At 36.1% G+C, this 27,816-nt stretch overlaps 1 protein-coding gene across 1 annotated transcript in view; it reads right to left on the reverse strand.

Annotated features, from left to right (window-relative positions):
- Positions 1–411: 411 nt before the first annotated feature.
- PIK3C3 (phosphatidylinositol 3-kinase catalytic subunit type 3) overlaps positions 412–27,816 on the reverse strand; it is a 129,595-nt gene continuing 102,190 nt past the window's right edge. The window contains exons 22-25 of the mRNA XM_019751746.2: positions 26,585–26,753; positions 19,474–19,564; positions 8,529–8,654; positions 412–1,495 (exon numbers count right to left, since the gene is read on the reverse strand). Coding sequence (XP_019607305.1) covers positions 1,481–1,495; positions 8,529–8,654; positions 19,474–19,564; positions 26,585–26,753 — 401 coding nt within the window. The 3' untranslated portion in view covers positions 412–1,480. The remainder of the gene's footprint in view (positions 1,496–8,528; positions 8,655–19,473; positions 19,565–26,584; positions 26,754–27,816) is intronic.

Genomic DNA, 27,816 nt, shown 5'->3' on the forward strand with positions numbered 1-27,816 from the left:
AATTATAGTTCAGAAGGTTGGAGAGGTCCCTTTCAACAGGGTTGTTTTCAGAAAACTTTTTGGAAGACATGCCAATAGAAATAGGACTGAAAGAAAGAGAATAGACTAAAAGTTTCTAGGGAACAAAAAATGATGTAAATATGTGAAGCAAAGAAAAAGCAAGATAGAGGATGGAGCTTGCCCATTAGTTTGGGCATAAACTCTCTCAGGAAAATCTGCAAAGGTGATTTCATCTTTACCATTTTTCTAATTTGCATTACGTGTTTTATACAAATCACATTCCATATGTCTCTAGGATGTCTCCTGCTTGTATGCTTCCTTTCTAGCTGGTAACTCCACTCTAAAGAGATACACTCACACACAAGAATTTGGTGACAAATATCACAATTAATGGTAGTCTCTGAAACTGCCTTAAGTTAACCTTTTTAATATTTTCTGACATTTGACAATTAATATGTATTCAGCACCAAAAGAACGAGATATTCTTTTTCTTACAAACCAAATTCACATGACTATGCAACATACTAATTTGGAAGGATTAGTATTGTGTTGCTTTCCTCATTTGTGTGCATTCCTTTTCCCAATGTTGCATGAGGCAAAAAAGCTAGATGGGTTAGTAGGAATTCTAGTCTTAAAAGACAAAAACATAACCTTGCTTAAATCAGAGAGGATACATTACATTAACAGGTCTAAAGGAATTTGAAAACTACTTTTGCATCAAAAAAATTTTATTTCAGAAAGACAATCTATGCTTAACATGTATATGTAAAAATATCTCAGGCTCAATCCTAAAAGCTGTTCTTGTATTTCCATTTGGCCAGTTATCCAAATATGGCTGCATTTTCATGGCCTGCTTTATGTATTTACAACTTAAGAGAACTGTGAACTATAGTTTTCAAAACAAAACAATATTTGTAAGAGAAAATGAATGTTTTATTTGAAATATATACAATTCTTGAACTGTGAAAGAATGAGCTATATACCATGTAAATCTTTTAAGTATTGTAAATTAGGCAAAACAAATACTGGGGGGGGAGCGGGGGTAGAAAGAGGCCTTCCAAACTGAGACAATTAATCCAAATTCATATAATTAACTGCTTTCCAGATGTGAAGAGATGAGGGAAAACAGAATGTTTCAAACTCAAAGACTACAGTGTTTTACTATTTCAACATAAAATTCCTCCAGAACTCTCATGTACATGATCCTGGAATAAGCTTCTCACTTCTTAAGTTTATTAGCAATCTGTACATTTGAAAATAAATATATACAATATTTCAAAACAAACTCTTCAAGACCATATTTAAGCAATGACATCCACAGAAACTTAATTCAGGCACCATGTAACAATTAGGGTGTACAGTATCTTGGAGATTAAAATGTTCTCTTTCTTGCTTGTTTCTCTAAAGTCTTCATTCTACACAGATGGCATCTAAAGTAGTTTTCTTACAAGCCAAGCATCTTGATAGGTCAAACCCAGTTTCATTTTCTCCAGTACTACAAAAATGAACAATAAATAAAGAAACAAATAGAAAATAATTAGCTTCACTGTTCACAAAGAGAGATAAACAATAATCTATAGTTTTAAAACAATGCTTAGAAAGAGACAAACACACAATTCTTTAATAGAAAAAAATTAGCTAGTTCCAGGCCTTTAAAAAAAAAAAAAAAGACACCCATTAAAAGAAAAAAGTGAAATAATTACTAAATGCCATGAAGAAGATTTCAATTGACCAAAATGTGCAAAATTCCTGAGACTTGGCTTAAACATCAGTTTGTCTGAGAAAATATTGTAGGAAAGGAATGTTTGCTAACTGTAAGCTCAAGATGACTCATTATTATTGCATGGTAGCACATCTAGCACTAAGAAGGCAAAAACCCCAATGAATTCTGCAATGACAGACAATATTTTGAGACATGCACACAGATCTTGGTGCAACTTTTTTTTTTTTAAGTGTGTTTTTCCAGGACCCATCAACTCCAAGTCAAGTCGTTGTTTCAATCTAGTTGTGGAGAGTGCAGCTCACAGTGGCCCACGTGGGGATCAAACTGGCAATCTTGTTGTTAAGAGCACCGGGCTCTAACCAACTCAGCTAACTGGCCGCACCACCCCATTTTTTTAAAAAAATTTTTTATCAGTGCAATATTTTTAGAGAGACTGTGAAAACTCGTAGTTTATTCCAAAGAGCACTTAAACAACTACTTCATTCCACAAACCACATTATTCCACAACCACTTCATTCCAGAAATGGTCTCAAACAAAATCAAATGCAATAGTCCTGAAAGAGTAAGACAGGCCCAGGCAAGGGTTGTGTTGGGGCCAACACTTTAACAGCGTTCATTATTAAAATATCAAGTGGAAATGACATAAATCAACATTTTCAGCACCTATTTTGTGCTAGGCACCCTTACATTATCTCATACAAGGCTTATAAAGAAGTTATCTGTGACATTGCCCTCTATTATTTTCTCTGGAATTTAGCATTCACTGAAATTGAAGGAAGGCTACCTATTACTTCTGAGGACTATTTAGTGCAAAAATAATCAGCAATAGTTAATGGTTGTCTTTAACATTTACTGGCTGCTGTCAGTCTCTCAGTCAAGACAACTCTCATCATTTTGTTTGGGTAAATATACACTGAGTGAATGCACATGGCATATACCCTCCTGTTCAATAATATACATACTGGCTTTGTCTGGGAGGGATTGAGAATGCCATTTACGTGTAACAAAACTGTTTCATGATGAAAAAACCCTCACTAGCAAATCTGTTTGTGTGTGTGCACATGTGTGCATATGTGTAGAAATGTGAACGATGCTGACTGATTTTAAAGTGGCAATTCTAGAAAGAATATGGCAAGATTTACTTTAATGCTAATAAAAGGAATGTCATTTACAATTAAGAAGCTGTTTCAATGCTTTCTGAAAGGCAATATCAGAGAAAGTAAAAGTAAACTTTTCAAACGGTCTTTGGCACCACATATACATTTAATCGATGCCTAGTACGTGCCAGGAACTGTGTAGGTTCTGTGAGAGACCCCAGGTTACTTAAGATGAAATGTTTATATATAGAAATAGTAAAACACACACGCACACACAGTTGGGCAAATGAGTGGGGAACGCACTGTAGGCAAAGAACAGCGGTGTACTGAGTGGTGAGGAGGAACTGTCATGGGGGTAGCTCATTAGAGCTACAAGAAAAAAGGTTCTTTTTCAAGGCTGGTGGAAGATAAAAATTAAAAATGCAAGTCCAGGGTGGCCGGTTTGCTCAGTGGTTAGAGCGCAGTGCTCATAACACCAAGACGGACGGTTCGATTCCCTCATGGGCCAGTGAGTGAGCTGCGCCCTCCACAACTAGATTGAAAAAACGACTTGACATGGAGCTGATGGGTCCTGGAAAAATACACTGTTCCCCAATATAAATATTTTTAAAAATGGAAAAGAAAATTCAGGCTAAAGTCAAACTGTGAAGGGTCCTCACTGACATGTTAGGAATTCTAAATATCCTGAAACAATTAAAAACTGCAAATGTGTGTATGTACCTTTGTATGTGTGAGAAAAATGCTGTTAGTGAACAGACGGTCTCTGATACATTTCCTAAATACTTCAAAATGTCTGTGTCTATTGAAAAAAAAAAGTCATAACTGTGTAGCAGAGCCAGTCTCAATTAGTCACCACCCTGGACATTGGAAGAATTTATATAAAGGGGTTTGATGTAACACACACAGGAGCAGGAAAACAACAGAATAACAACTAACTGTATAAAAAAGGTATTGAAGTAAACAGGGAAATCTTACCATGGATTACATTCAAGCGTTTGAAAACGTTCCTTAGAGAAGTTAATAAAATTAAACTTACATGAATGAAAAATAAACTGCAGCACATTTTAGCTGAAAATTATGGGGCATTCTGCTGACTGTTCCTATTACAATAATTAAGTGATCTTAAGACCTTAAGACATTTGTAATGTAGCAAGTACCCGTATTATGTTTCTATACATTACAGGTTTTGATGAGCAGTTGTGTAGTAGTGCTAGCTGCAATGAAACAAGGGCACATGTAGGTCAACAAAATTCAAGACTGGCTTTTGGCCAATGTGCACAATACATGTTATCCCATATTTATCTCGGATTAACTGTTCCCAATGCCTCCTTTTGGTATCGTACTATTGGCTGTTTGCACAGCTGATTTTTTTATTTTGGTAGTCAGATGGGTGACTTAGGAGAGAAAAGATTAAAGGTCATTTTTTATTTTGAAATTTACAAATGTATTTTCAACAACTAGTCATGACAAAATGTATTCCTATCTAATAAAGCTTAGATGTACACTGAGAAAAACATTGTTTAGAAACTATTGTCTATTTCTACAACTCAGGGTTTGGGTCTGAATCTGGATTTTGTCACCTATTAACCTTGAGGCCTTGGGCAAGTTATTTAATCTATCTAAGCCCCAGTTTTCTCATCTGTAAAACAGCCGTGGTGATACACCTACTTCGCAGGTGTGAGGATTAAAGGAGATGATGCAGAGAAAGCACTTTACATGATTCCTGGAGCATTTACGTGCTCAAGAGGATGTTATTATTGCTATTACTGTTGTTTCTGTGTTTTTGTTCATATTCCTCCTAGGATACTTGGAATAAATTAGGAATAGATCTGGGACACAAAATGATACAAAATAGGTTTGTATGATATACTGGTATTACGTTATTTAAGCCACTGGTCTGGGAATCATTTGATTCTTCAGAAAATCATTTACTAAATTAAAAACAAAACAAAAAAACACACACATTTGATTTAGAGAAGAATTTCTATTTGGCCATAGAATTCAATACTTTGTGTTTTATTCAACGAAACAGTTTACACTGCTGTTCTTTATTCCTAATGGTAAAATAAGGTCCATATAATATAAGCTTGGAAATGATGCTCTATTCTCTTCTCCTTAGGGCATCGTTTGCATCGACGCCTTCTCCGAGTAGATGAAAGAATAGTGCAGTTACAGTGGAAACATTTACACTGGGTTTAGGTCAGCACATAAAGGTAAAACAGGAATATAAATAAACAAAATTACCCAAGAAAAGCCCTTCAGAAAGCAACACGTTAGAGACAGACATCTCTTAAAAAGTCCACAACAGGATGTTTTTCCTCTAGTACAGTACTGATGCAAAAACAAAACAAAGCAAAACAACAGAAAAAAACCCGTTTCTTTGTTTGAGGAGCCGATGGGGCAGAAGGCTTGCACTTGAGAGGCCATGTTGCACAAAACAACATGAGTCTGCAATACTGGAGTCACATTTAACATGGTAAGCTGTCATGTCATGGGAGGCACTTGGGATCAGAAACACTCCTGAGAGAGCGACACATTTATTAGAGGACATATGCTCTTCAGGGGAAAAGTCAGGCAGAATATAACCACACCATTTTCCTTCTTTCATTGTTTGTTTGTTTTTTAATCCATCTCCCACCCCCTGCCCCCAAGTACATATAGTTAAATTTTCTTCAGTTAAAGGCACATAAGATGTGACTATACATTCACATGCCCCCCTGCCTGGACCTGTGCTTTTCCCCCTTTGAACACCATAGGGGATAAGGAAGGATTCTCGCCAAACGGACAGAAATGACGTATAGTTAGTTCCTTGAGCTGGAACTCAGGTTCACTTTCTGAACCCAATCCGTTCTTATTGTTTTACACTCAATCTGCAAAAAACACATCTTTAACATCAGTTACTCTACCAAGATTCAGTTAATTTGATTTAATAAGTATTAAGATTAATGGAAACCACACCCCATTCTCCACACTTCTAACATCAATCAGTGAAGAGAGAAGCAGGCAGGTTAGAAAAAAAGAAGAAAGAAAAAGGAAAGAAATGGGCTGCACTGTGAGAGATTACCACTGAAAGTTCTAGTTTTAGACCAGTTGGTGACCCAAACTATGTGATCTTTACCTTTTTGTACAGGTAAGACTAGAAACCCCTTTAAAGATCACTTCAGCAGGGAGAAGAGTTCCGCTGATGTAATTTCAAAGACAGAGACCCAAATTAAAGTGTTTTTCAATGGAAAATTTGTACCACTAATAGGTAAGTGTTGCTAAGCAACAACTATTGCAGTGTTTAATCTCTATACTTCCTAGGAAATGGCATGATGGAAGAAAATTTTTAAAAATTAGCATTTTAACATAATAGTTGGATCTGACAGATTTTGTCTTCTTTTAGAATATCAGTTCTTTTATGCTGACACACTATAACTTTTGTTAACATTTTGATCAGTCAACCTCCATTTTTTTAAAAAAACTAGGTTCTACAATCCATAGTGATTATTAGGAATGCACTAAAATGAGCATAAATCAATTACCAATAGGCATCCTTATAATAAATGCTATGAGTGGCAAAATAAAAGATGTTGGTTATCAGAAGCTGAGTGTGCATGTGATGTATTAGTATCAATACTAAGTAAATATATGTAGAAATGTGAGTTTCAGGAAAAAAATCAACTTTAGAGGTTACTTAAGAACCAGGTATGCTTCTGTAATTTTATAATTTGACTAGACTTATGGGAAATACTTTCTTTAGCATCTCCTGTGCCCTTCAATGCCTAGCAAGTTCCAATGAAATTTAACATCCTAATTCTTATTTTGATATTGTTTTCAGGAGCACAATTTATGGGCACAAGTGACATACTTAAGGAAAACCTAAACAATAACATGAGCATTTTCAAGTTAATTTCTTAGGATAGTGAATATGGGATTCTGGTGAAGAAGATCTGCTCGATAGGCTAGGAAACGACCTCAGTCTCCTCATCCATAAAAGATGATAATGCTAAAATTCACTTCGGTGGGTATAGCTAGAATTACATGATACTAAGAAATGGGGAAGCACTATATGAAGTACAAAGTTCAAATAAAATGAAGCTACTGTCCCAGGTATTATCCCAAATACTGTATCTGTCATGATAAACTAGATAGCTGAGATATGATCTGTAACATGTACCTGCGTAAATATCCATGCTGCACTAAGCCTGCACTTTGACCAGTCTGGGATGATGGTGGTGCTGTCCTGAAGTTGCTGGAATGACCCAGGTATTTGCTCTGAACTTTTACATTCATGATGTTATTGACTTGTTTTTCTACACTACTTTCGTATCAAGAATATATCCTAGTCCAAAAAAATCTGCAACTGCAGCCAAAGTAATTTTAAATAATAAATTATCCAGGATTTCTATATCTTACTGTGTATCCCCGAAAATAAGACCTAGCCGGACAATCAGCGTGAATACGTCTTTTGGAGCAAAAATTAATATAACACCCAGTATATTGTGTTGTATTGTATTGTATTATATTGTACAGTATTATAGTATATTATAAAGACCGGGTCTTATATTAATTTTTGCTCCAAAAGACGCAGTAGAGTTGATTGTCCAGCGAGATCTTATTTTCGGGAAAACACGGTATTAGGTGAGTGGCAGTTAAGTCTTCAAAGGTGACACACTTAAGTCCTCTTCTCTCTGCATCCCTCGCTTCCCATCAAGAGGTAGAATCTGTTTCTTCCTCCTGTGAATCTGGCCTGCCCTTGTGACTTGTTTTAAGAGAACTGCTGCTTCTGCTTTCCCCCTCCCATCCCATTGGGGAAGCCAACTGCCATGCAGTGGAGCTCCAGCTTGAGCTAGACTGCCACATGGTGAGAATACTGTTAGCCCAGGGAAAGAGCAAAATTCAAAGTACGGTTTCTATTGAATGTGTGTGACTTTCACACCATCAAAAAGTTGAAAAATCTTACGTCAAACGCTCATAAACCGGGGACTGTCTATAAATTAAAATGTTAGTAGTCAGAAAATGACAGGAAAGGATCATTAAAGAAATGGTTAAAGAAACTGACAAGGCTTGATGACATAGTGGATACTGGCTGAGGGAGAAGTCCAAGCAGACAGGCTTTGAGTTTGGGTAACTAGTAAAAGCATTATTAACTGAATGTGTAAAGTCAGGAAGGCATTCATGACAGGCGTGGGAAGGTATGGGAGAGGAATGAGGCCTAATTGTCCTGTTTGCTAACCTTTTTTATAATCATCCTCATTACGAAATTCATAATTAAAATAGGTTTTAAATAATTTGTATGGAAGATTCTGCTAACAGTCAGTTTACGGATAGACCTTCTCAGTCTGTGGTACGCACTGCTTTCCTCAGCTTCCAAACTCCTTTCCCAGCACGTCACCATTCCCTAAAACCCAACAAGTGTTGAAGTTTCACTTACCAAAGCCTCTGCTAGACCCCAAGTCACTCTCAAGAAGGCTTTATAATCACCACTGACTACAAAGAATGGATACACCTGTGTTGATGCGCGCTCCCAATTTACTACAAAATTTCATATCCCACTAAGAAAATTCAAGTGGGATGTTTTAGACTTAATCATGCATGGAACATATTCAGATCAGCTGGCTGGTGAGATGTTTAAAAAAACCAGAAAAGATACCAGTTGGCAGGAGAAAAGTGTAGCTCTGCGAGGATTCTGGGGAACGTGGTGAAGCTGCGATAAAGGCACTGACCTGGGCGAACTTGTGAATCTGTTCCACCACAGCAGCAAACAGAGCATGGACACTTTCATCAATCAGACTCTGCATGTAATGCACCGCCTCTTCATCGGACAGGTCTAGTCGGAATTTATCCTGAACCTACAAGGGCACAGTCTGTTAGTCTTTTGAATAAAGAAGAATGGATATATTTTGGAGACAGAATTAAACTGATGTAGGCATTACAATAGATTATAGCTATTTCTATTCCCAATAAATGACTTATAACTTATAAAGAGTTCGGAATGCTGTTCATTTGTGAAGTTTGTTTCTGCCTATTACCCTATCCTAGTTGACTGCAAACATTTTTTAAGAAAAAGAAAACATGATTCTGTTAGGCCCTGCAAGTTCAACAAGTAGATTAAAAAAATAAACACATAACCCTGTCCTTTTAACTCAGAAGTGTGCTTCTTTTTTTGCATATCAAATCTAGAACTACCATATAAGTTATAAATTGTGATTTTTATTAACAATCGCCTTTACGTTTTCCCTTATTCACTGTGAAATGTATAGCAAGGTGAGATTACATTAATATTCTCCCTCCCCTCACTGCCTATACAAGAACAGGAACTGTGTCTGTCGTTGGCAAAGTAAACTGAACTACACCTTCTAAAATGTCTCCTTGCCTATACTCGTTCCCTGTGCTTCAAAGAATGACTTCCATTGGTCTATAATTTCCAAAGACAAAGGGATTTTTCTTTAGGTTCATATTTAAAGTTAGTCGATTCTCAATTAAGTACTAGAAAAATTAGTAGAGATGTAAGTGAGAATGATTTCCTAAAATATAAAAGTCAGTGTTACTGAATGACTACTTTGTGCAACGTATAATACATGCAGGATTTCACTTGACTCTCAGATGGCTCTGAGGTAGACAGTATCTCCATCTATAAGACGCAGAAACTGAGGTACAGAGACTTATGAAGCCAACCCGGGGACCCTTAACTGATGATAACAGGTTCACGCTTCCAGACAATGTCACAGCACTGCACATAACCATTATACTCTACTCCTTTCTCTGCCTATAATGACCCACATCTACGTCTGAAAGACAGGCGAAGAAAAAAATGGGATTTCCAAGTGGATAAAAAGTAGTCCACACTTAGTACTTCTCTGTAAAGTAAAACTACTAGAAAACTAGGAAGAAAGGACAGACATAACCGATGGCTCTAGCTCAGCGTCCGTACCCCTTTACTGGATTGAAGTTATCAGGTGATCTGACAGTTCTGCAGGCTCAGGATAAGTGAGTCAAGGAGAGGTAGACATATAAAGTGAAACAAAATTCGGTAGAGTAAGATCTAAGGATATATCTTCAATGAACTAGCTCTTTCATTTCTGGATCCCCATTAATGACAAACATGTTCCTTGAATTTAATCCTTTATTTCCCTTTACTTCTAATTAGAGTGATTATGTCTTGACAATTTCGGAACTAGTTTTAAAGACATCAAAAAACTACAAGGTAGGGTCAAAATAAAACTTTAGCCCAATTTATCAAAACTTGCATTCTTTTATAAGTGCTTGAATTACAAACAGAAGATATATATATTTGACATACAAAGAAAATGTGATTTATCAAATATGAAAAAAATTTTCATTTATAACAAAGGTTAACTGCGTATAAATGGTTGACTTGATTTCACATATACTGACTTTGTTATTGTGCCCTAGGTCCTTAAGGTTCTAATCATTTTCTTCAGGCTACATTCTCTGTTCTTCAGATTATATAATTTTTATTGATTCATCTTTAAGTTCACTGACTCCTCCTAATGCCATATCCAATCTGCTTTTAAAGCTTTCCAATGAATATTTCATTTTAGCTATTATACTTTCAGCTCTAGAATTTTCGTTTTGTTTTTTAATTCCTAGTTTTTATTTCTCTGTTGAGAGTCTTATCTGTGCAGTCATTATGCATTTATTTTTCCTTACGCCCTTGCAAAGATTTACAATAGCTTATTTAAAGTCCTTTTCTAGTAACTGTGACATCTAGGTCATCTCAGGGTGAGTTTCTACTGAGTGCTTTTTTTTCATTGACTGTGGGTCACATTTTTCTGTTTCTTCCTATATCTAGTGATATTTTATTAGATAGTTTTAATGTTATAGAGATTCTGAATCTTGTTGTATTCCTGTGAAGATTCATTCAAGCAGGCAGTCAACTTGGCCGAAATCAAATCCAAACTCTGTCCTCTCATTGGTAGTCAACAGCATAAAACTCTGCTCAGTTCTTTAAGCTTCTGGCCACTGCTCCCTGCTCCCCTGGGACCAGTGAGTCTGTATAGTTTCACAGTCAGTCAGGATTTGGGACCATTTTAGATGCAGATGGGGGGGCGGGGTTCACTACCTCTGTAACTTTCATCTTTCCAGAACTGTGACCTAACTTCTGGGCTATCCTTTTGCCCCTCATTAGTAAGGCTGAACCCAAAACAATCTGGAGATTGTCTTCAAGTAAAAGGTTACAAACTTGCAAATCTCAGCCTCCACAGTTTGTCTTTCAAGGGTAAATACCCTTTTTTGGTTATGCTTGTTCATGGTTACTCCTCAGTGCTTCCAAATTACATTTTCTTTTTTTTGGACTATATTAAAAAATAGCTATCTGGATCAGTGTCTTTGTCTTTGAAATAGGGTCAGAAAACTGGGGATACACCAGAAGATCGAGGGAAACAAATTAATATTCATAGTGTCAATTTCTCCTTCTTGTAAATACAACCACCACTTTCACTCTAACATCCCCTAGCAACCTTGTACCATATTTGAACCATCTCAACCACCAACCATTCACAAGAAACACAACAGCTTCTCTGCAAGACAGTCACTCAGCCACTGATAAAATTCCATCAGTGGCCACTATCTACATTTTGAGGAGCCCATTTTACCACTATCATTACCAGCTCTTCAAATTATCGAAAGTGCCAGTGAACACATATTCCTTCATTTTAGTCTTGCTTTTCCGAGTTACTCATATAAATTTACCTTTTTCTTTGTCACAGTTGCCAAACATATAAAGATCCTGGTAACACCTTCCTCCCATCTTCCTGTCAGCATTTATACATCCTGACTCTGTGGTGCCTGTATTCATCTTCAAGTTTAAACACTTTAGAAATGTTATAGACTATGGTGGGACTAATGACTTTCCTCATTGTATACTACATTTCAAACTGATTATAAATTTTACAGTCTTTTATATTAGCCACATACCAATTGGTTCTTATTAAGCTTGAAATCAACTGGAAGTTGAACAGCAACCGACCAAAACATCACTTGCTGTATATGCCATGATGAAAGATTCCCTGTTACTGTTAAAAGCTTTGGAAGGTGTTTAATATGAGGTATGTGATAAAAAAAATACAGTGAATGCTGCTGCCAAGTGCCATCCAACAGAAAGGCAGGGATCTTCAATACGGGACACACTGCGTCGAACCTTAGTAAGAGTGTGTGACAAGTTTCAACTTGTTCAGTGTAGTCAGTTGGGTGTGAGCTACAGTTGAGTGTTTTAAAGCGTGTTGTGAACCATCCTCCATGATGACAACGCTCCGTGTCACACATCACTTCTTGTATATGACAATTTCTGTCAAATAAAAACATTACAGTGTGTCCTCATCCACCTTATTCACTGGATCTGGCACCGTGTGAATTCTGGCTCTTCCACAAAGTCAAAATGACCATGAAAGGTAAACGTTTTGAATCGATTCAGGACTCGAGGCAGCCACGACAACGCATCTAAAGACATCATGAAAAAGGACTTCCAGAACTGCTTCAGAAAGTGGCAAGACTGATGGGATAAGTGCATTCGAAGTGAGGATTAATGGCAATGTGTCTTTTACTGTAATAATTGTTTTTACTTAAATATTTACCATATTGTTTGATCACACCTCGTATAGACCCTAGCCTTAGGCGGTCGGAACTAAATGAGGCAAAATAAAATAGTTTCAATTTTTCGGTTCTTGTTTTAAAACCAGTCTCCTATTTTTAAACATGTAATGATATTAGAGATCAGATCACTTCCTTCTTGGTTTCTAATTTCTAATTCCTAGATGATAAAAATTAGTGATTATCACTCTGTCCTTTTAAAGCCCTCATTTATAAAGTGAAAGTAAAATCCATTTCATACATTTTATACAATCTTTATTGAAATTTGACTTACAATTAGAAATGAACCGTTATATTTAAAGACCTATCTTTTTAAAGCTACCAGAATCTACTCAGTTTTCTCTTTTACTTTTGATATTCATTCTTATTGTAATTCTCAATACAGAAAAAACAATCTAGACCAAAAATTCAAACTTAACATTATCACTTTATGTTTGGATGTCTTATCTTCAAAAGCATAAAATACTGGTAATATTAAAAAAAACTGAAAATAATTTTATGGAGTATTATAAGCATGATTTCAAATCTTGAAGTTATAATCTTCTAAAGACAGTCTCAACATCCTATTTGCCAATAACAAAAAGGACAGATTTTACATGTGGTTGCATCATTTTTGTATTGGACTATGGAAGAGGTTTTAATCTGGAAATTTTGTATTGTATCTAGCCTATAAATACTGCTATTTTTATTTATTTACCAAAAGGCAGCTTAACTTTCCTAGTCCAACACTAAAGGGCAGTGTAACCTCTCAAATTGTGCTGGGGAGGTAATTATTTATTCCCTTGAATTATTAGGCTATTGTCAACTAAGTTATCTACCTGCTCATTTCAATTTTCCACTAATAATAAAATAATGATGTAAGAGTTAATGTGAAACATTAACAAAAAACCATTTCTCACAAGATGCTGTAATTGGCAAAATCTGCATGCTCTACAGACTATCATTCAAGTGAAATGATTCAAGAAAGGTTGTAATTAATAAAACACACTTGCTACTCAATTAGTCCTTCCTAGCAAGTAATAGAAAGTCTCTGACATATCTAAATCTCATTTTCAGATACCATTTTTACACTTAGTACCTTTTAAGTAGAGAGAACATTTTTTATCGTAGCCCGACACTACAATCTTCTGAAAGAAGATTTACTAAATATACGTCCTTGGCAGCATAGCGTTTTAAAAAAAAGCATGGGCATTTCTCACCGGAGGTATCCACTGTAATAGACACAGTTGCGTTGCCAACCTTAGGCAATCAGAGTAGTGTTCCTAAACTTTACTGAGTTCTTTGTATTTCAATGAATTACCAGTTGCTGATGTCCAATCAAGTATTCCTATCTGCTACAAAGGACAGAATCTGGTTTCTCTGTTTTCAAAATGGAGATCTGTCATATCATTTTTTTCTTTTAACTTCATGGACCTCAATTTGGATACTTAAAAAACAAAACAAAACTGGAGATTCAATAGCATATTTTTCTACTGAAATTTCAGTACCCTTACACTTACAAGTTAAATGAAACATTTAATGATTATCAAATACAAATAATGAGCAATATGTTTTCCTATATTTGAAGACTAACTTAAAACTATATATTTTTTCTAATCTGTCCTTGAGGATTTAACATATTGATGCAAAAGACAGACAACCTAAAGAAACACGATCCTGGCTATTATATCTGCTCTTCTGATAAATATTGGATGACAGATACTTTCCTTTTTACATTTCACACTTCTGGCAATGAGACATAACTCCCTATGCCAGAAGATTCTTTTGGGAACCATAATGAGGAATTATTGAAGTATGTAGAAGCATAAGTAACCTCATCCAGCCTGTGATCTGTGACTCTACTCAGTGGTCACACCAAACTTGTGAGAGGTTAGGGGACCTAACAGCTAAGCAAGGGTCTCTTAGTCTTCATATGCTTTGCACATCGAAGGGGCTGCCAAGCAAAACATGAGACCTCCTTTTATTTCTAAAGGACAATTTACTAAAGGTGAATTTGAACAAAATAAAACCCATAGATTTAGCCTAAAGTTCTTGAACCACACTGGAATTGCACAACTTTTAAATTGCAAGTTCTTAGTGCATGCACACCCACAAACACATCCACATACCCGACCCCTCACACGTCAATTAGTACTATTAAATTTTGTCTTGAACAGCATTTTGATGAACACTGTGCTTGCACCCACCCACATTTACAGGTGTATAGAGCCATTACCCAAACAAAACATAGCAACACATTTGTAGATAAATTATGTTGTTTTCATAAGGAGCACAGTGATTTCATTTATACTTAATCTTTACGCTTTGTCTTTGAAAGCTCAAAACACACTATTTCGAGACTAATTTAACATTCACTAACACAGAAGAAGGCTTTTGCTTAAAATAATTTAGTGTAGCATCTCTGAAATAATAGTAACTTTCATTAAAATAAAAAGCAGACATTCCCCTTAAAATTTTTCTTATTCAAAGTATTAGAATTAGAAAAATGTTTTGCCTTGTATTCATTTCCTAATAATTTAATCACAAAAGTAATTACAAGAAAGGAACAATTTTCAGTCATAAAGGTGAAAGGAAGACTTTTAATCTAAATATTACTTTCTTGCTTGTTCATTTCATTACTTCAGCTGTATTAGAATAAAAAAAAACAATTCCTTACTTGAAAAAAAAAACCAGAATTTAATGTAAAGAGTAATTAAAAAGAAAAATGATGAAAACTGAACCCCCATTCAACTATTGCTGAAAGAGAATCAATGCTGTAAAGAATTGTGTCTAAAAGACACACGAATATTATTAAAGAAAAAAATTTACATTGCCAAAATTGCATGAGAGTGGATATTATGGATTGTACATTTATTAATCTTCCAAGTACCAAAGGTAATTTAATTTTACAGGTCATTTGAAATAGATCTTCAGGTAATTTTCAGCTGCCTGTAATATATAATTCCTTTCTTTTAAAGCTTAGCAAAAAAAAATCAGTTCAAAGAACAACACAACCAATTAATCTTTCAACACAAAAGAGTATTATCTCATTAAACTACTTTGAACAAACTTGCTACCAGTTTAAAAGGTTTCTTTTTTATTATTTATTTAAAGCAGGGGTGTCCAAACTTTTTTCAATGTTTTTCACCAAGGGCCATATGCGGTAAAATACACAAACGGCTGGGCCACTAACTCGAGGTGAAGTACGTATTGCCTCACCTGCTTTATTTAAGTAAACTAAACATATTTTTGGAATTTGCTGCGGGCCAATAAAAAATGGATGGCAAGCCACAGTTGGCCCACAGGCCACAGTTTGGACACCCCTGATTTAAAGGAATACACAACTGAAAAAGCATTGTTAAGTGGTCACGTTTATCCATTAAACTAGTTCTCCTTTCCCTAACCATTTTTTTCTAAATAGAGATTCGTATATATCAAAAAGTTCAGAAAAGTTTTAAACTCCTTGAAGGCATAGGTAACTGTCTTCTTTCAACAAACCCTTCCTAGTAGCAAAGTTAATCATTTGCTGGGGAATATATGTTTTTTATCCCAGATATTTTAGCTTTTCTTCATTCACTAGTACATTCTACAGAATCTGACTAAGAAGTCTCATTTCTATACTACAGGTTTATAAAATAGCTCCCTTCAATTTATTCAAAAGAGCTGACACACACCTTGTCAGTGAGGCCTTTTGCTGGCTACCAAATCTAAAATTTCCAACACCACTACCAACCCAATATTTCATTTCTTCTCTCTTATTGTTTTTCTCTGTAACAATGATCACTACTAATATACCATATACTGGGGTTGCCAAAAAAATGTATACACATGACTTGTACTCCTCTTTTGCTACCGGTATATATTGAATATTAGAATTTTAATACAGTTTTTTCCTTTCTTAAAATGTGTACACATGTTTTTGGCACCCTCTGTATTTTACCTACTTACTCTTGTTTCCTGTCTATTTCCCTTACTAGAAGGTAAGTTTCATGAGGACAGGACATTTTGTTTTATTATCACTACAACTCAAACACTGCGACAGTGCTTGGCACGTAGCATACAGCTCAATAAATTCTGTTGCGTGAATGAATGAAGTATAAAGAATATTCATGGAAAGAATATACTCAAGCTGTGGGGAAAAAAATTACCTTTGGGATAGAGGAATGCAGGTGAGTACAATTCAACACTAACTGTATTTTTATTCATTAATAAAAGAAGGTTTAATAGGGCAAAATGTTAATACTTGTTAAATATGGGTTGTAATTAATGGATGTTTGTTATATGAGCATTCGTATTTTTCATGACTTAAATATTTCATATAAAAATTATTAAGAAAAAAACTGGTATAATCAGTTTGCTCATTGTTGGAAATTAATCCATCCAGTTCTATTAGCACTATAACACTTTGCTTTTATCAATATGTGTTATTTTTATTAGACTACTGGGATAATAGTGCTCTAAATTATTAAAGGATTAAAACAACTTCTGAACAAGCTTCTCAAAGCACCAAGCAACAAGCGGCACTGAGCCACTACCCGTTACTCACTGATGTTTGTGATCAAAGAGTACATTTTAAACTGTGACCCTATCTCACATTTTGGGGCAATTGCATTTTCTAAGATATAGGCAAATCAGAATAACAAAAATATATATTCCATATATAAGTAATCAGATTCCAAATAAAATTAAACAAATTTGATATATACTAAAATAAGTTATAGAGACAGGAAAATATTTTTGCACATTGTTATGATTACTCAAATAATTTGAATAATCTGTACCTTCCTGAAGCCTTCAATCTCAAAAGCGCTACTCTGTTTTTAGCTGGCTTCCATTCATGAGGCCAATGTAAAAATTTTCCAAGTCGTAACACTACAAAGTAACATCAGCAATCATTATTTCATCAAAGTATAAAAATCTACTTCTACTTCATTACAAAGCCAGCCAATATGAAGCAAATTGTAGCCTATTCCAGCATAACTTTCCAATATTACAATGACTTTGTCAAATTTATGTTGCAATTGATTACTTCATATTCTTGATAAAACAGCAGAAAACAAACCTTTTCTGAAATACCCTTTTGGGGGAAAATATGGTGAAAAACCTTTTTGTCAAGGTGCACTTAATTGAAGCTAGAATAAACAGGTAGGGAGTATTAGTCTAAAGAAAAAATGACTAATGTACATGCTTTTTTTCCTTCATAAAGTGATTTCTTCATATGTGAAAAATAGTTCCACAAAAATACTGGTAAAAAAAGGGCATTGTCCCTAATAAAATAATGATTTTTCAAAAAGAGAATCCAAAATGGATCAAAAAGATCTAATAAGAACAAGAACATGACCTAACTGGCAGAAGGAACTGGAAGATTCAGTTTGACAAACACTGTTAGAACTTTCATAAATAGCTTTTGAAAATGAGTGAAGTCAGGGAAAAATGAACATATGACAGAGATAAATGGGTTTAAAATAAACAGCAGAACAGACCCTGAATACAGCAATGCAAAAAAAAAAAAAAAAAAAAAAGCAACATTTGAAATATGGGGCAGCCATCAATTATAGCTAAGGAAATTTTTATCAACTAACTATATTTCTTGATGAATAAAGTTTAGTCAATAAAAAAATACATAAAATAACAAAAGTAAGGCATGTCCAAAACTAGTGTGATAAGTAGCCTATTTCCTATGTGGGATGGGGGGAGAGGTGGTTGCTGAAAAAGTGATTACTTGATAAAATAATAAATGAAATCCTAATAAGAGCATGACTTTATTAAATGGCAAAACAATGAATTATTTAAATTAAAATTCCTCGAATTGCTTGCCAAAGACTTAAAAATTAAGTAAAAGAGATTAGCCTCATTCATATTTGCAATGGTCTCAATATCTGTGCCTCCCCCAAATCCACGCTAAACTATGAATGCCTAATGCGATGTATTAGGAAGTATAGCTTCTGGAAGGTACTTAGGTCACAAGGGTAAACCCTTCATGAATGGGATTAGTGCTCTTATAAAAAAGACACCACAGAGCTCCCTAGTTCCTTACACCATGTGGGGATACAAGCAGTTTGTGGCCTGAAAAGGACCCTCACCTGACCATACTGGCACCCTCATCTTGGATTTCCAGCCTCCAGAATTGTGAAAAATAAATTTCTGTTGTTTATAAACCACCCAGTCTCTGGCACTTTGTATAGCAGCCTGAGTGGACTGAAACAATGCTCCATCCATAAGGATATCTTTCCAATGCTCGGTCAGTTATGTCAGAACTTAGGGCTTTTCAGGCCAATTATTTTCAACCACAAGAGAAATTCCATCAGACACTGCTACTGCCCTTTAGTTATTTTATACTTTCACAAGTTAAAAAGCTATACTGTCTTTCTTTGAAGTTCAGTGTTAATAATCATATTGGTATTTAAGATCATCTTATGTTACCTTTGGGTAAATAAAGTGCTTGATACACAGCCTCTCCCTCAACCCCAATGAATCAGAGAGTCAGAAATTAATTTGAACAAAAACCTTCAAATCTGTTACCCTTTGCTCCCACCTCTTACTGGAACTCAAGGTAAGATAGTTTTGAATAACTATTCATCTACATGACAGCTTTCCTTTGTTCATCTCTTTGCAGGCTGAGTTAAAAAGCAGGTCTCTACTCTACTGACACAGTAAGAAACTTCTATAACTTTGGGTATAGATCAGAAGGATAAAGAATGGTGCTTTCTCCTACATGCTATCACAATATTTTGTCTCTGATCCTTAGTACGCTTAGCCTGGGAGTGCCAGGAATCGGGTATCCTACTAGGAATAGGAAAGAAGGGCTTAACTTTTCAGGACGAAGAGCAAGAAGGGCTGTGGTAGAAAGCTCTCTCTCTAGATAGTGGCCTGTTTGTGTGACTGTGGGTATGAATCGAGAAAGGGACAGCACTGGCTGCAGAGGTCTTGAGAGGAATGTGAAAAAAAATTACACATGAGGTCTCTGCCTTATGTTTTCACTCTAGGGACAGGATAACAAGGGGGGAATTGGTTGTTAAAACACTAACATCTCTTGTATATATAAAGTAGACTGCGATTCTAAGGATGTATAAAAATTACCTTTTTCACAGTTTTATCTGGTTCAAGAGCAATGTCGGGAATGTTTGCATCCACCATCAAGGAAAACAAGTTCAAAATCAGATTAGAATACCTAGAAGACAATGGGACAGAAAAAAAACAAAATAGCAATGTGTTAGAATTCTGCAATTCTTCCTTGTAATAAGAACACTCCTACAAATACTGGTAGCTAGATCTTTATAATAATTACTATTACTCCTATGGAGAAGAGAGTGTGGGACTATTCAGCAGCTGTCTCAATGAAAATCAAGTCCTGAAAAAATATCTTATTCTGGGCTCCTGATAGAATGCCTTTTCTAGGTGCCACACTGTGGAACAAACTTTTGGAGTAACCACCTAAGAATGACATTCATCTCAGTTTCTAGTAAGTATGTTCTTTTTGAAGGGGTCTAAGGAGAATCACTTCCTACAGAATTAGCATTTTACTAAACAATGAAGATTTGTCTTTGCAAACTGATGACAAGACTCGCCACTCGAAGGCCACTTCAGTGTGTCATGGGTACATGAGCAGGAGAAATGCTGTCATCCCACTCATCATTCATGAGTATCCTCCAGGGACGCTAATCCCCACTCTAGGAACTACAGCGACTGGTTTGCATAGAAGCAATCCTAAGTAAAGCAGAAAAGAGCTAGTAGTCTACTGTTAAAAATGGGCAGGATATTTAAATAGTATAATTTTTGGATTAAGCTGACCCCTCCATGAACTAAAGGTTTATCCTCGCCAGTCCTCAGACTTTTCATCTTCCTCCAAACAAGGAGAAAGAATGTCACTATTTCAAATGCTCGTTTTCAGAGGCAGGGCCTCATGGGGAAAGGTGTACACAGGTGTGCACTGGGCACAATCCTCCTCCAGCTCCAGAATACTCTCTCCTTGGGCAGTTATGCTCTCAGTGGTCCCTTAGCACGACAGTAATAAAAGGAGATTCAGATGTGACTTTGGGGACAGCTGTGAGTAAATAAAGCTTTGGTGTCAGGCAATGAAGGCTTTTAGCTTGTCTCGGTAATAAGTGTCAACACAAGCGCCTTGCATTGTCTTCTCTTGGGGAGGGAGGTCAGGATTTCCGAGGTCAGGAGTCTTTATTCCAGCCATCTACCTATCCACAATATAAAAAAGCACAACCTGTTACATAAAAATTATCTAATACTTGAACTGTAATGATAATGGAAGTTGTAGACAAATACGAGTATCCATATGAACCTCAAATGACTATTTTATCATCATTTTTGGATTTCACATTGCCCACGAAAATCAGAGGTACTATAATGAAAACTGCTACCTTGATGTAATCTTCTAATCAAGTTAGGCCCTAACTCACTTCTTTTTAAAAAAAAAGTTAAATACAGGTAACCCCCATGCAACATGGCACTTCTATAATACGGTTTCACTCTAACACAGTTCAAGAATTTGGGAAAACCCTCGTACAACATGGCATCCTAGAACACGGTTTCACTCTAACATGATTTGAGAATTAGAGAAATCCCCAAATAACATGAAACGTAATAGAGCTTTTAAGAGCAAAAAATATCTCATTCGAAATTAGGGAAATCCCCGAACAACATGGAACCTAGTAAGAGCTTTTAAGAGCAAAAGATATTTCATTTGAAATTAGGAAAATCCCCGAACAACACGGAATGTAATAAAAGCTCAGTAGTGATGACTAAGAAAACATTATTTAGTACATATTAACATGTATTAACATGTTATACTTTTGGTGAACATTGCTTTAGTAAAGATACTTTTCTCAATTATAAAAATATAATAGTATGGTTTTTTTTAATTTTTGGAACCTAACCCCCTTTTTTGTACTAGTTCTTTGTTTCATACAACCCGGATTCACATAACACGGCATTTTTTTTTTTTTTTTAGGGACCTACCAACCGTGTTATATTGGGGTTAGCTGTAGTTAAACAGCTTTCACCCAGCTTTGAGTCACTGACTTTCTTGTGGGAACTGATAAAAAGTGTATCACAGATGTTATTCCACTTCTACTCATATTAATTTTATTCATTCAATCAACAAATATTTACTGAGTACTCACTCTATACACTGCTCTAGGCACTAAGGATATAGCGGTGAACTGAATAAACAAGGTCCCCACATTCATGAAGCTTACATTCTAGAGGAGGCTGGGCACTCACAAAATAAACTGATAATTTAGTATCTAGTTGACTGGTAAAAGATTTTTAAAAAATAGAGGAAACAGGGAAATGGTCAAAGACTGATGGAGTGGGGAGAGGAGTCATCTTAAGGAGGTATGACTTTAAGTGTGCTGAGAAGCAACTGAGTGGAGTGACACACTCAGATATGCATTTTTGAAAGCTCACACCAGCCATCTTGTGGAGACTAAGAAGGGAGGTAGGGGAACTACTTCACAGATATCCACATAGAAAAGAAATAATATTGAGGTTATCAGGCTTTATTTTGGAGATGGAGTGGATGGCACTTGCTGATGGTTTCAGTAGAGTAGAGGAGATAGCATAGAGGGACTAAATGTCACCAAGGATTTAGCCTAAGTATAACGATAGGAAATGATGGTTATTTAACAAATAATAAAGAGTGGATGAAGGAAGAACAGGACTTGTGGCATAGAATCAAGAATTCCATTTAAGACATTGTCAGTTTCAGATGCTTACTAGGTTCTTAGCAAAGATGCCAAGTAAGTAGGCAGATAAATCTCAGAGGAGGTATCAGGGCTAATGGTTTTCAACGTCATTAGCATTTAGATCCTATTTAAAGTTACAAGACTAGATGAAAATGCTTGAGGACAGAGATTAAGGGGAAAAAGATCCAAAATTAAACTCTTTACATTGGTAATGGGATTTCTAGGCAGTTCAATATGTAGAGGTCAGGCAGAAGATGAAAGAAATCACCAAAGAACCAGGAGTGGCCAGTAAGGCAAAAAGAAAACAGGAGAGTGGGCTCCCCCAAACGTAAGAAAGGTTTTTAGAAACAAAGACGTGACCAACTATGCCAAAGCTGCTAGAAGAAAAAGTGGCCACTGAATGTGGGAGAGGTAACTGTTTATCTTGATAAAATTAGTTTCTACAGCAGAGCAGGACTGGAAGCCTTACTAGAGAAGGCTGAAGGAAGCAAAGGAAGCAAGTAAGTGGAGACAGTGAGAACGGAACTTTTTAAAGTACATGTGCTGTGAAGGAAAGTGAAGAAATAGGGCAGCAGTACTGTATTTAGCAATACCCCTGGCCTCTCCACTAGGTACCAGTGGCACTCACCCAGCTGTGACAACCAAAACTGTCTCTAGACAGTGCAAAATGTGCTTTTGGGGGTGGGGGTGGGTGGGGGGATGGTGGTAAAATAGCTGCCAGTTGAGAACGATTGATTTAAAACCAATGGCGAGAATATCATGACGATTGGATTTTCTTCAGTAACACATACCCGTTGCACCGCACACATGAAACAGGAAGGCAGACAGTTCTGATGAGAGTTGGAGTTTCAGCAGGTGAGGTTATAGGACTGGATTAAAAATGCTTGAAAGAGTTTAGAGGAAAGGGCAGTAAGAGTGTAGGGCCATAAAATTCAATGGGGAAAGGAGGAAAGTGAGGATATGAAGTAGATTATAAATGGAAGTATCAACGAGGTTTAAGACTTGTAGAAATGAGAACACATTCAGAAAGAGCTGCAAAGGATAGGTGTTGGTCAGAGTGGAAAGCTTGGGATCGAGATTTGTGGAGGGCTAAATTTAATAATACTGATGAGAGGGAGTGGCCAGTGTTGGCTCTAAACGAGGAGGACAAGGCCCTGAGAGGGCAGGGCATGGCTGGACCATCCATGTGGATGCTGAAGTCAGTATCAGTTGTGAAGAAGACAATGAGAGTTCTCAGTGAATGAGAGTGACTGGGAGATAGGCAGATGTGGACAGTAATATCTGAAGGTGTGATCTCATGGTGCGTGTATGTCTATGCTTTCCTTCTTTAAGAAAAAAACAAATAAATGGCAAGAGAAGAAACAGTTTGGATGTGGCAACAGGGAGCAAGAAGGGCCTCGAAGCCTCTCTCTAAGCGTTGTGGTATGTAGGATATGGAAGTAAAGGATCTGCCTGAGAAGGCTGCAAAGACCAAGGTGTCAGCAGAGTACAGCCAGCTGCTACGTATTATGTGATTCAAAAAAAAGGTGCTTTTTCCATGAATCCTCAATTATTCATACTCTGCTTTGTTGATTATATACATTTTCTCCCAATTTTGCCATAGCAGAATCTCAGGAATCTACACAGGGAGGGGAATACAAGGCTCAATTTTGAAAGATGCATTTCAGAGGTTCTCAAATGGCTGCCCATTATGATTTACCAGAGGAACTTCTTGAAAATATCAGCACCTAGCCCCAGTCCCCGATGGATTAAACCTGATGGGGCCCAGAATGGCCCCTCCCTCCCAATGTTCCCCAGGTGATTCTAATGGGCAGGCAGGATCCATGTTAAAATGTCTGCCTTTATGCATAATGTGTTTCTTTTTCAAAAGGCAAATATTAATTTGTTCTGCATTATACGCTGGTTTAAATCTAACCACTCATCTTTCTATTATTATAGCAAAGGGAAACAGAATATAAAGAAATATAAAATAGAACAATCTAGAAGCTTAAACATCCAGTTACTTTATGGATAATTTTTCACTACCTTAACTGTATTAATCTTTTTATATCTGTTGCCATTAACCTGCATTTTCCATTTAAGACAGAACAAGTGACCCAAAACATATAGTATGTATTAGTCATTCAATATCCTACCCAGAAAAATGTATTTAAAGGTTACTAATATTCTTTAAAACCATTATCAAAATATATATAATGTTATGTTTAAAAAAATAATGATAGAGTGGGAAAAGTGTGCAAAATCAAATCTAGAGAAAGATGTAAGGATGGATGTCATATAATTTAGATTTTTTAAAAAGGGTTGGATTGAGTATAGAGTTCAAGAAAAATGTATTCTTTCTCTTAGCCATGTACACCAACCACCATGCTACCCACTGCATGTAAAGATGGTCTACATTTTCCCGTAGAAACCTTCAACATACTAAAAACAGAAATGCATTTAACTACAATTGAGATTCTTACAGTGATTCACAGGTCTATTTCCAATACAACCTCTCCAGTTTGCATGCAACAAATACCAAACTGGACTCCTATTAAAAAAAAAGCTTTATTTAATAATTGTACTACATTGAGGAGGGAAAACAATGACATTAATGATGAAAGACAGTGCGATCAATATATTCACTGCTGTTTGGTGACTAGGCAAACAAACTTTTGTCTATCAGGTTAATTCCTAAGTCCTAAAGGAAATTTTTACTAACTATTCTAAAATACAACATTTAAAAAAAATGTTAATCATAATAGTAGGGTCCAGATAACCACAATTGAAGCACACTGAACTTAAAAAAAAATAAAACAATTCTTATGAAGACTTAACATAAAATTATTTAATCTCTTTGCGATTTTTCTCAACAGTGAAGAAAAGTCAACTTTGGCTCCACATTAATAAACTGTCTCTGTTTTCCCATGCCACAGAATTGCTACTAATCCATTATCAATGACAGTTTATAAAGCGCAGTGCTTTCTTTCTGCTTTCAATAAGATAGAGTATCTTTGACATTTCTCTAGTTATCATTTCATATCATCCTGTCTGCCTGCTCACTGAGATCGCCATGGTTCCATCTAGTTTTCTGTAGACTTTGACTATTTTAAATTAAAAAATCCCAGATATTAAAGTAGAACTCTCAATCCTCTGAAGTTGCTTCTGCATCACCAGGCGAATCAAAAGAACACTGATCTTCTCATTATTCCTTTAGCATTTCTGGAAAGTAAAATTGAGCCACTGTGCCATCCAAAGGATAAAGAAGGTGGTCGTTTGTAAAATGCATGTTAAGAGTTTGTGGCATGTGATAAAGAATGAGTTACCAATGAAGGCTTATTAAGTCAATGCACAGATTAAACCTGATTAATGTAGGACAGCCATTTTCCTACAACCAACAGCATCAACATTTGCTAGACACATAGCTTCACCCTGGATATGAAGCAGAAATTCTGGGGGTTCTCATACAAATACAGAAGTATCTCATTCAATGAACACACACTGAGTGTCTATATTCTAACCACTCTATATGAGTAAATGAGGTTAGAGACAAAATAGAGCCCCCATATATAGGCAACTCACTGTCTGTGGCTTGTATTTTCACCTGGAAGAGCATATGTGTCTCCTGGGCTGGGATTTTCAGCTAGACTAAGAATATCCATTTTGAAGAGTTAGGTTGAAAACGGAGTTAGAGACAAATGATCCTGTCATTTCTGACTAATCATCAGAGCTATGTCCTGAATTTAACAAACAAAATTTTTTTGTTTCCTGACGATATATGTTCATTCCTAAGTAAACTAGGATGAAGGAAGCAGACAGATCGTGGCATTGGAGGAAAAAGGAGAGAGAGAGAAAACCCAACATTTTTTTTTTTTTTTTTTAGTAAAATGACTGATGAGGTGCTAAAGAGAGACAAAATCATTGTAACGTTTATTCTTCATTCATTTAACAAACTTCTAAATGCTCCTGATGAGCAAACAAAACGAAGGCTGATAACAGTGCTAAGGAATAAAAATGACTGTGTTGATATCACTCTAAATAAGCTAAATGCTTCATTGATAAAGAAGTGGGACTCAGCTAGGGAGAAGAAAAATAACCCAGCTGGTGATTACAACCCTTCAAGGCTGGCCTTGGGGAGATCTGAATGACAGGAAGCTATTTAACATTTTCTCTATCCCAGCACTGCCAAAGAACACAGTATATTTTATTAAAATGCTTTCAATCCACTGATTTTGAAGCCTCCATCTGCTTAATTTTGTGTAATGCCAGCTTCACGTTTGGTGAGATTTAGCAATCAGATAATTAATGGGAAAACAAGAAATTCTATCTTTTTTCCTTTAATATCCAAGTGTTTATCAAAACAGACATCAAATGTACATTAAGAAATATTGTTGCCTATGTCATTCTGAAAAAGAATGACGCTAATGAATGTATACATTTGAACAACTCTATTTTTCTTGCTCTATGAAATGAATGTACCAAAATTCTCTATGTCAAGCAAATCAACTTACCTTCGAAGGTGGAGAAAAGCCGTGTAACACTGTTTACGGAACTCCTGGTACTGCTCACTTTGCGTGCCTCCCATTCCTTCCACCATTTCTTTATTCAGCTTCATTGGAGGAGGAAGAGGCTTCGGATCCCGGCCCAAGATGTATCCAAAGTCTATGTGGAAGAGTTTGCCTGGATGTTGATAAGAAAATCATTTGTTTCCAGAATTATCTTAAGGAACTGGGAAGGGGATATGTCATACAATTGGTAAAGTGGTGTCTCTTCATAAGTCTACCAAATTGTTTGATCCTCTAACCCCAGGCTTGGGAGTGGCCTTCAGAGCAAATTTTAGTTCGTTTCAACCCACATTCATTCAGATGAAATTACACTTAACATCATCCCACAGAGACATTAATTTAAAAATTTAAATCCTACTTTTAGATGCCCACAATCAGAGACAGCCAAAGCCTGGACAAGGTATTACCATAAACAATATCTTGCAGCAAATCTCTCATGCCGAAGCTTAAGCTAACTACCCTTCATACAGCAGGCCATTTCTTTTAAGTATTCTTGAAACGAATCCTTCCTTTAACTTATTACCATTCATCACCCCAAACCCCCACCAAAAAATCCTCCAAATTTCAAATTACATTGTTAGCTCCATCTAAACCATTTCTAACTAACATGTGTCACTCGTTAAATTCAGACTAAGAAACCAAGCACGATAGTCACATCTGCAAGAGCTGGGTAGAGCTGCTGCGCCCATGAAGACAAACCCTGGAGCAGTCACCTAAACTCATAGACCAGATATCAAGAATGGGATCATTCACTTTACAGAATGACTCACCACAGAATTCATAAAGTATCTTGTGATTTACAGGTAGGTATAAAGTAGCCATACGTTTTAACACAAAAAGCAACCCCAAGGATCCTACAATTTAAGATCCATGCAGGCAGGGACTTATATGCCTATTTGTGTGTCGCTGTATCCCCAAGCTCAGAATAGTTTCTGGCACATAGTAGGCACTCGTTGAATGAAGGAATGAATTCATTTAAAAAGCCAACTTGCCCACTCTTGTTTACCTTGTAATACATTATGACCTGTTTCATCTGGAAACCAATCCTCAATCGCGTATTTGAGAAGCTTACCTTTTTCCTTCCTCCTCAATGGTCACCAGCGAAAAACTTTTCTTCCTGAGCTGCATGTGTTGGGTTTTTGCACACTTCTGCTATCTTACAAAATATTTATATATAT

The sequence above is a fragment of the Rhinolophus sinicus genome, linkage group LG09 (genome assembly GCF_036562045.2).
Source record: "Rhinolophus sinicus isolate RSC01 linkage group LG09, ASM3656204v1, whole genome shotgun sequence".
Taxonomy (NCBI): Eukaryota; Metazoa; Chordata; class Mammalia; order Chiroptera; family Rhinolophidae; genus Rhinolophus; species Rhinolophus sinicus.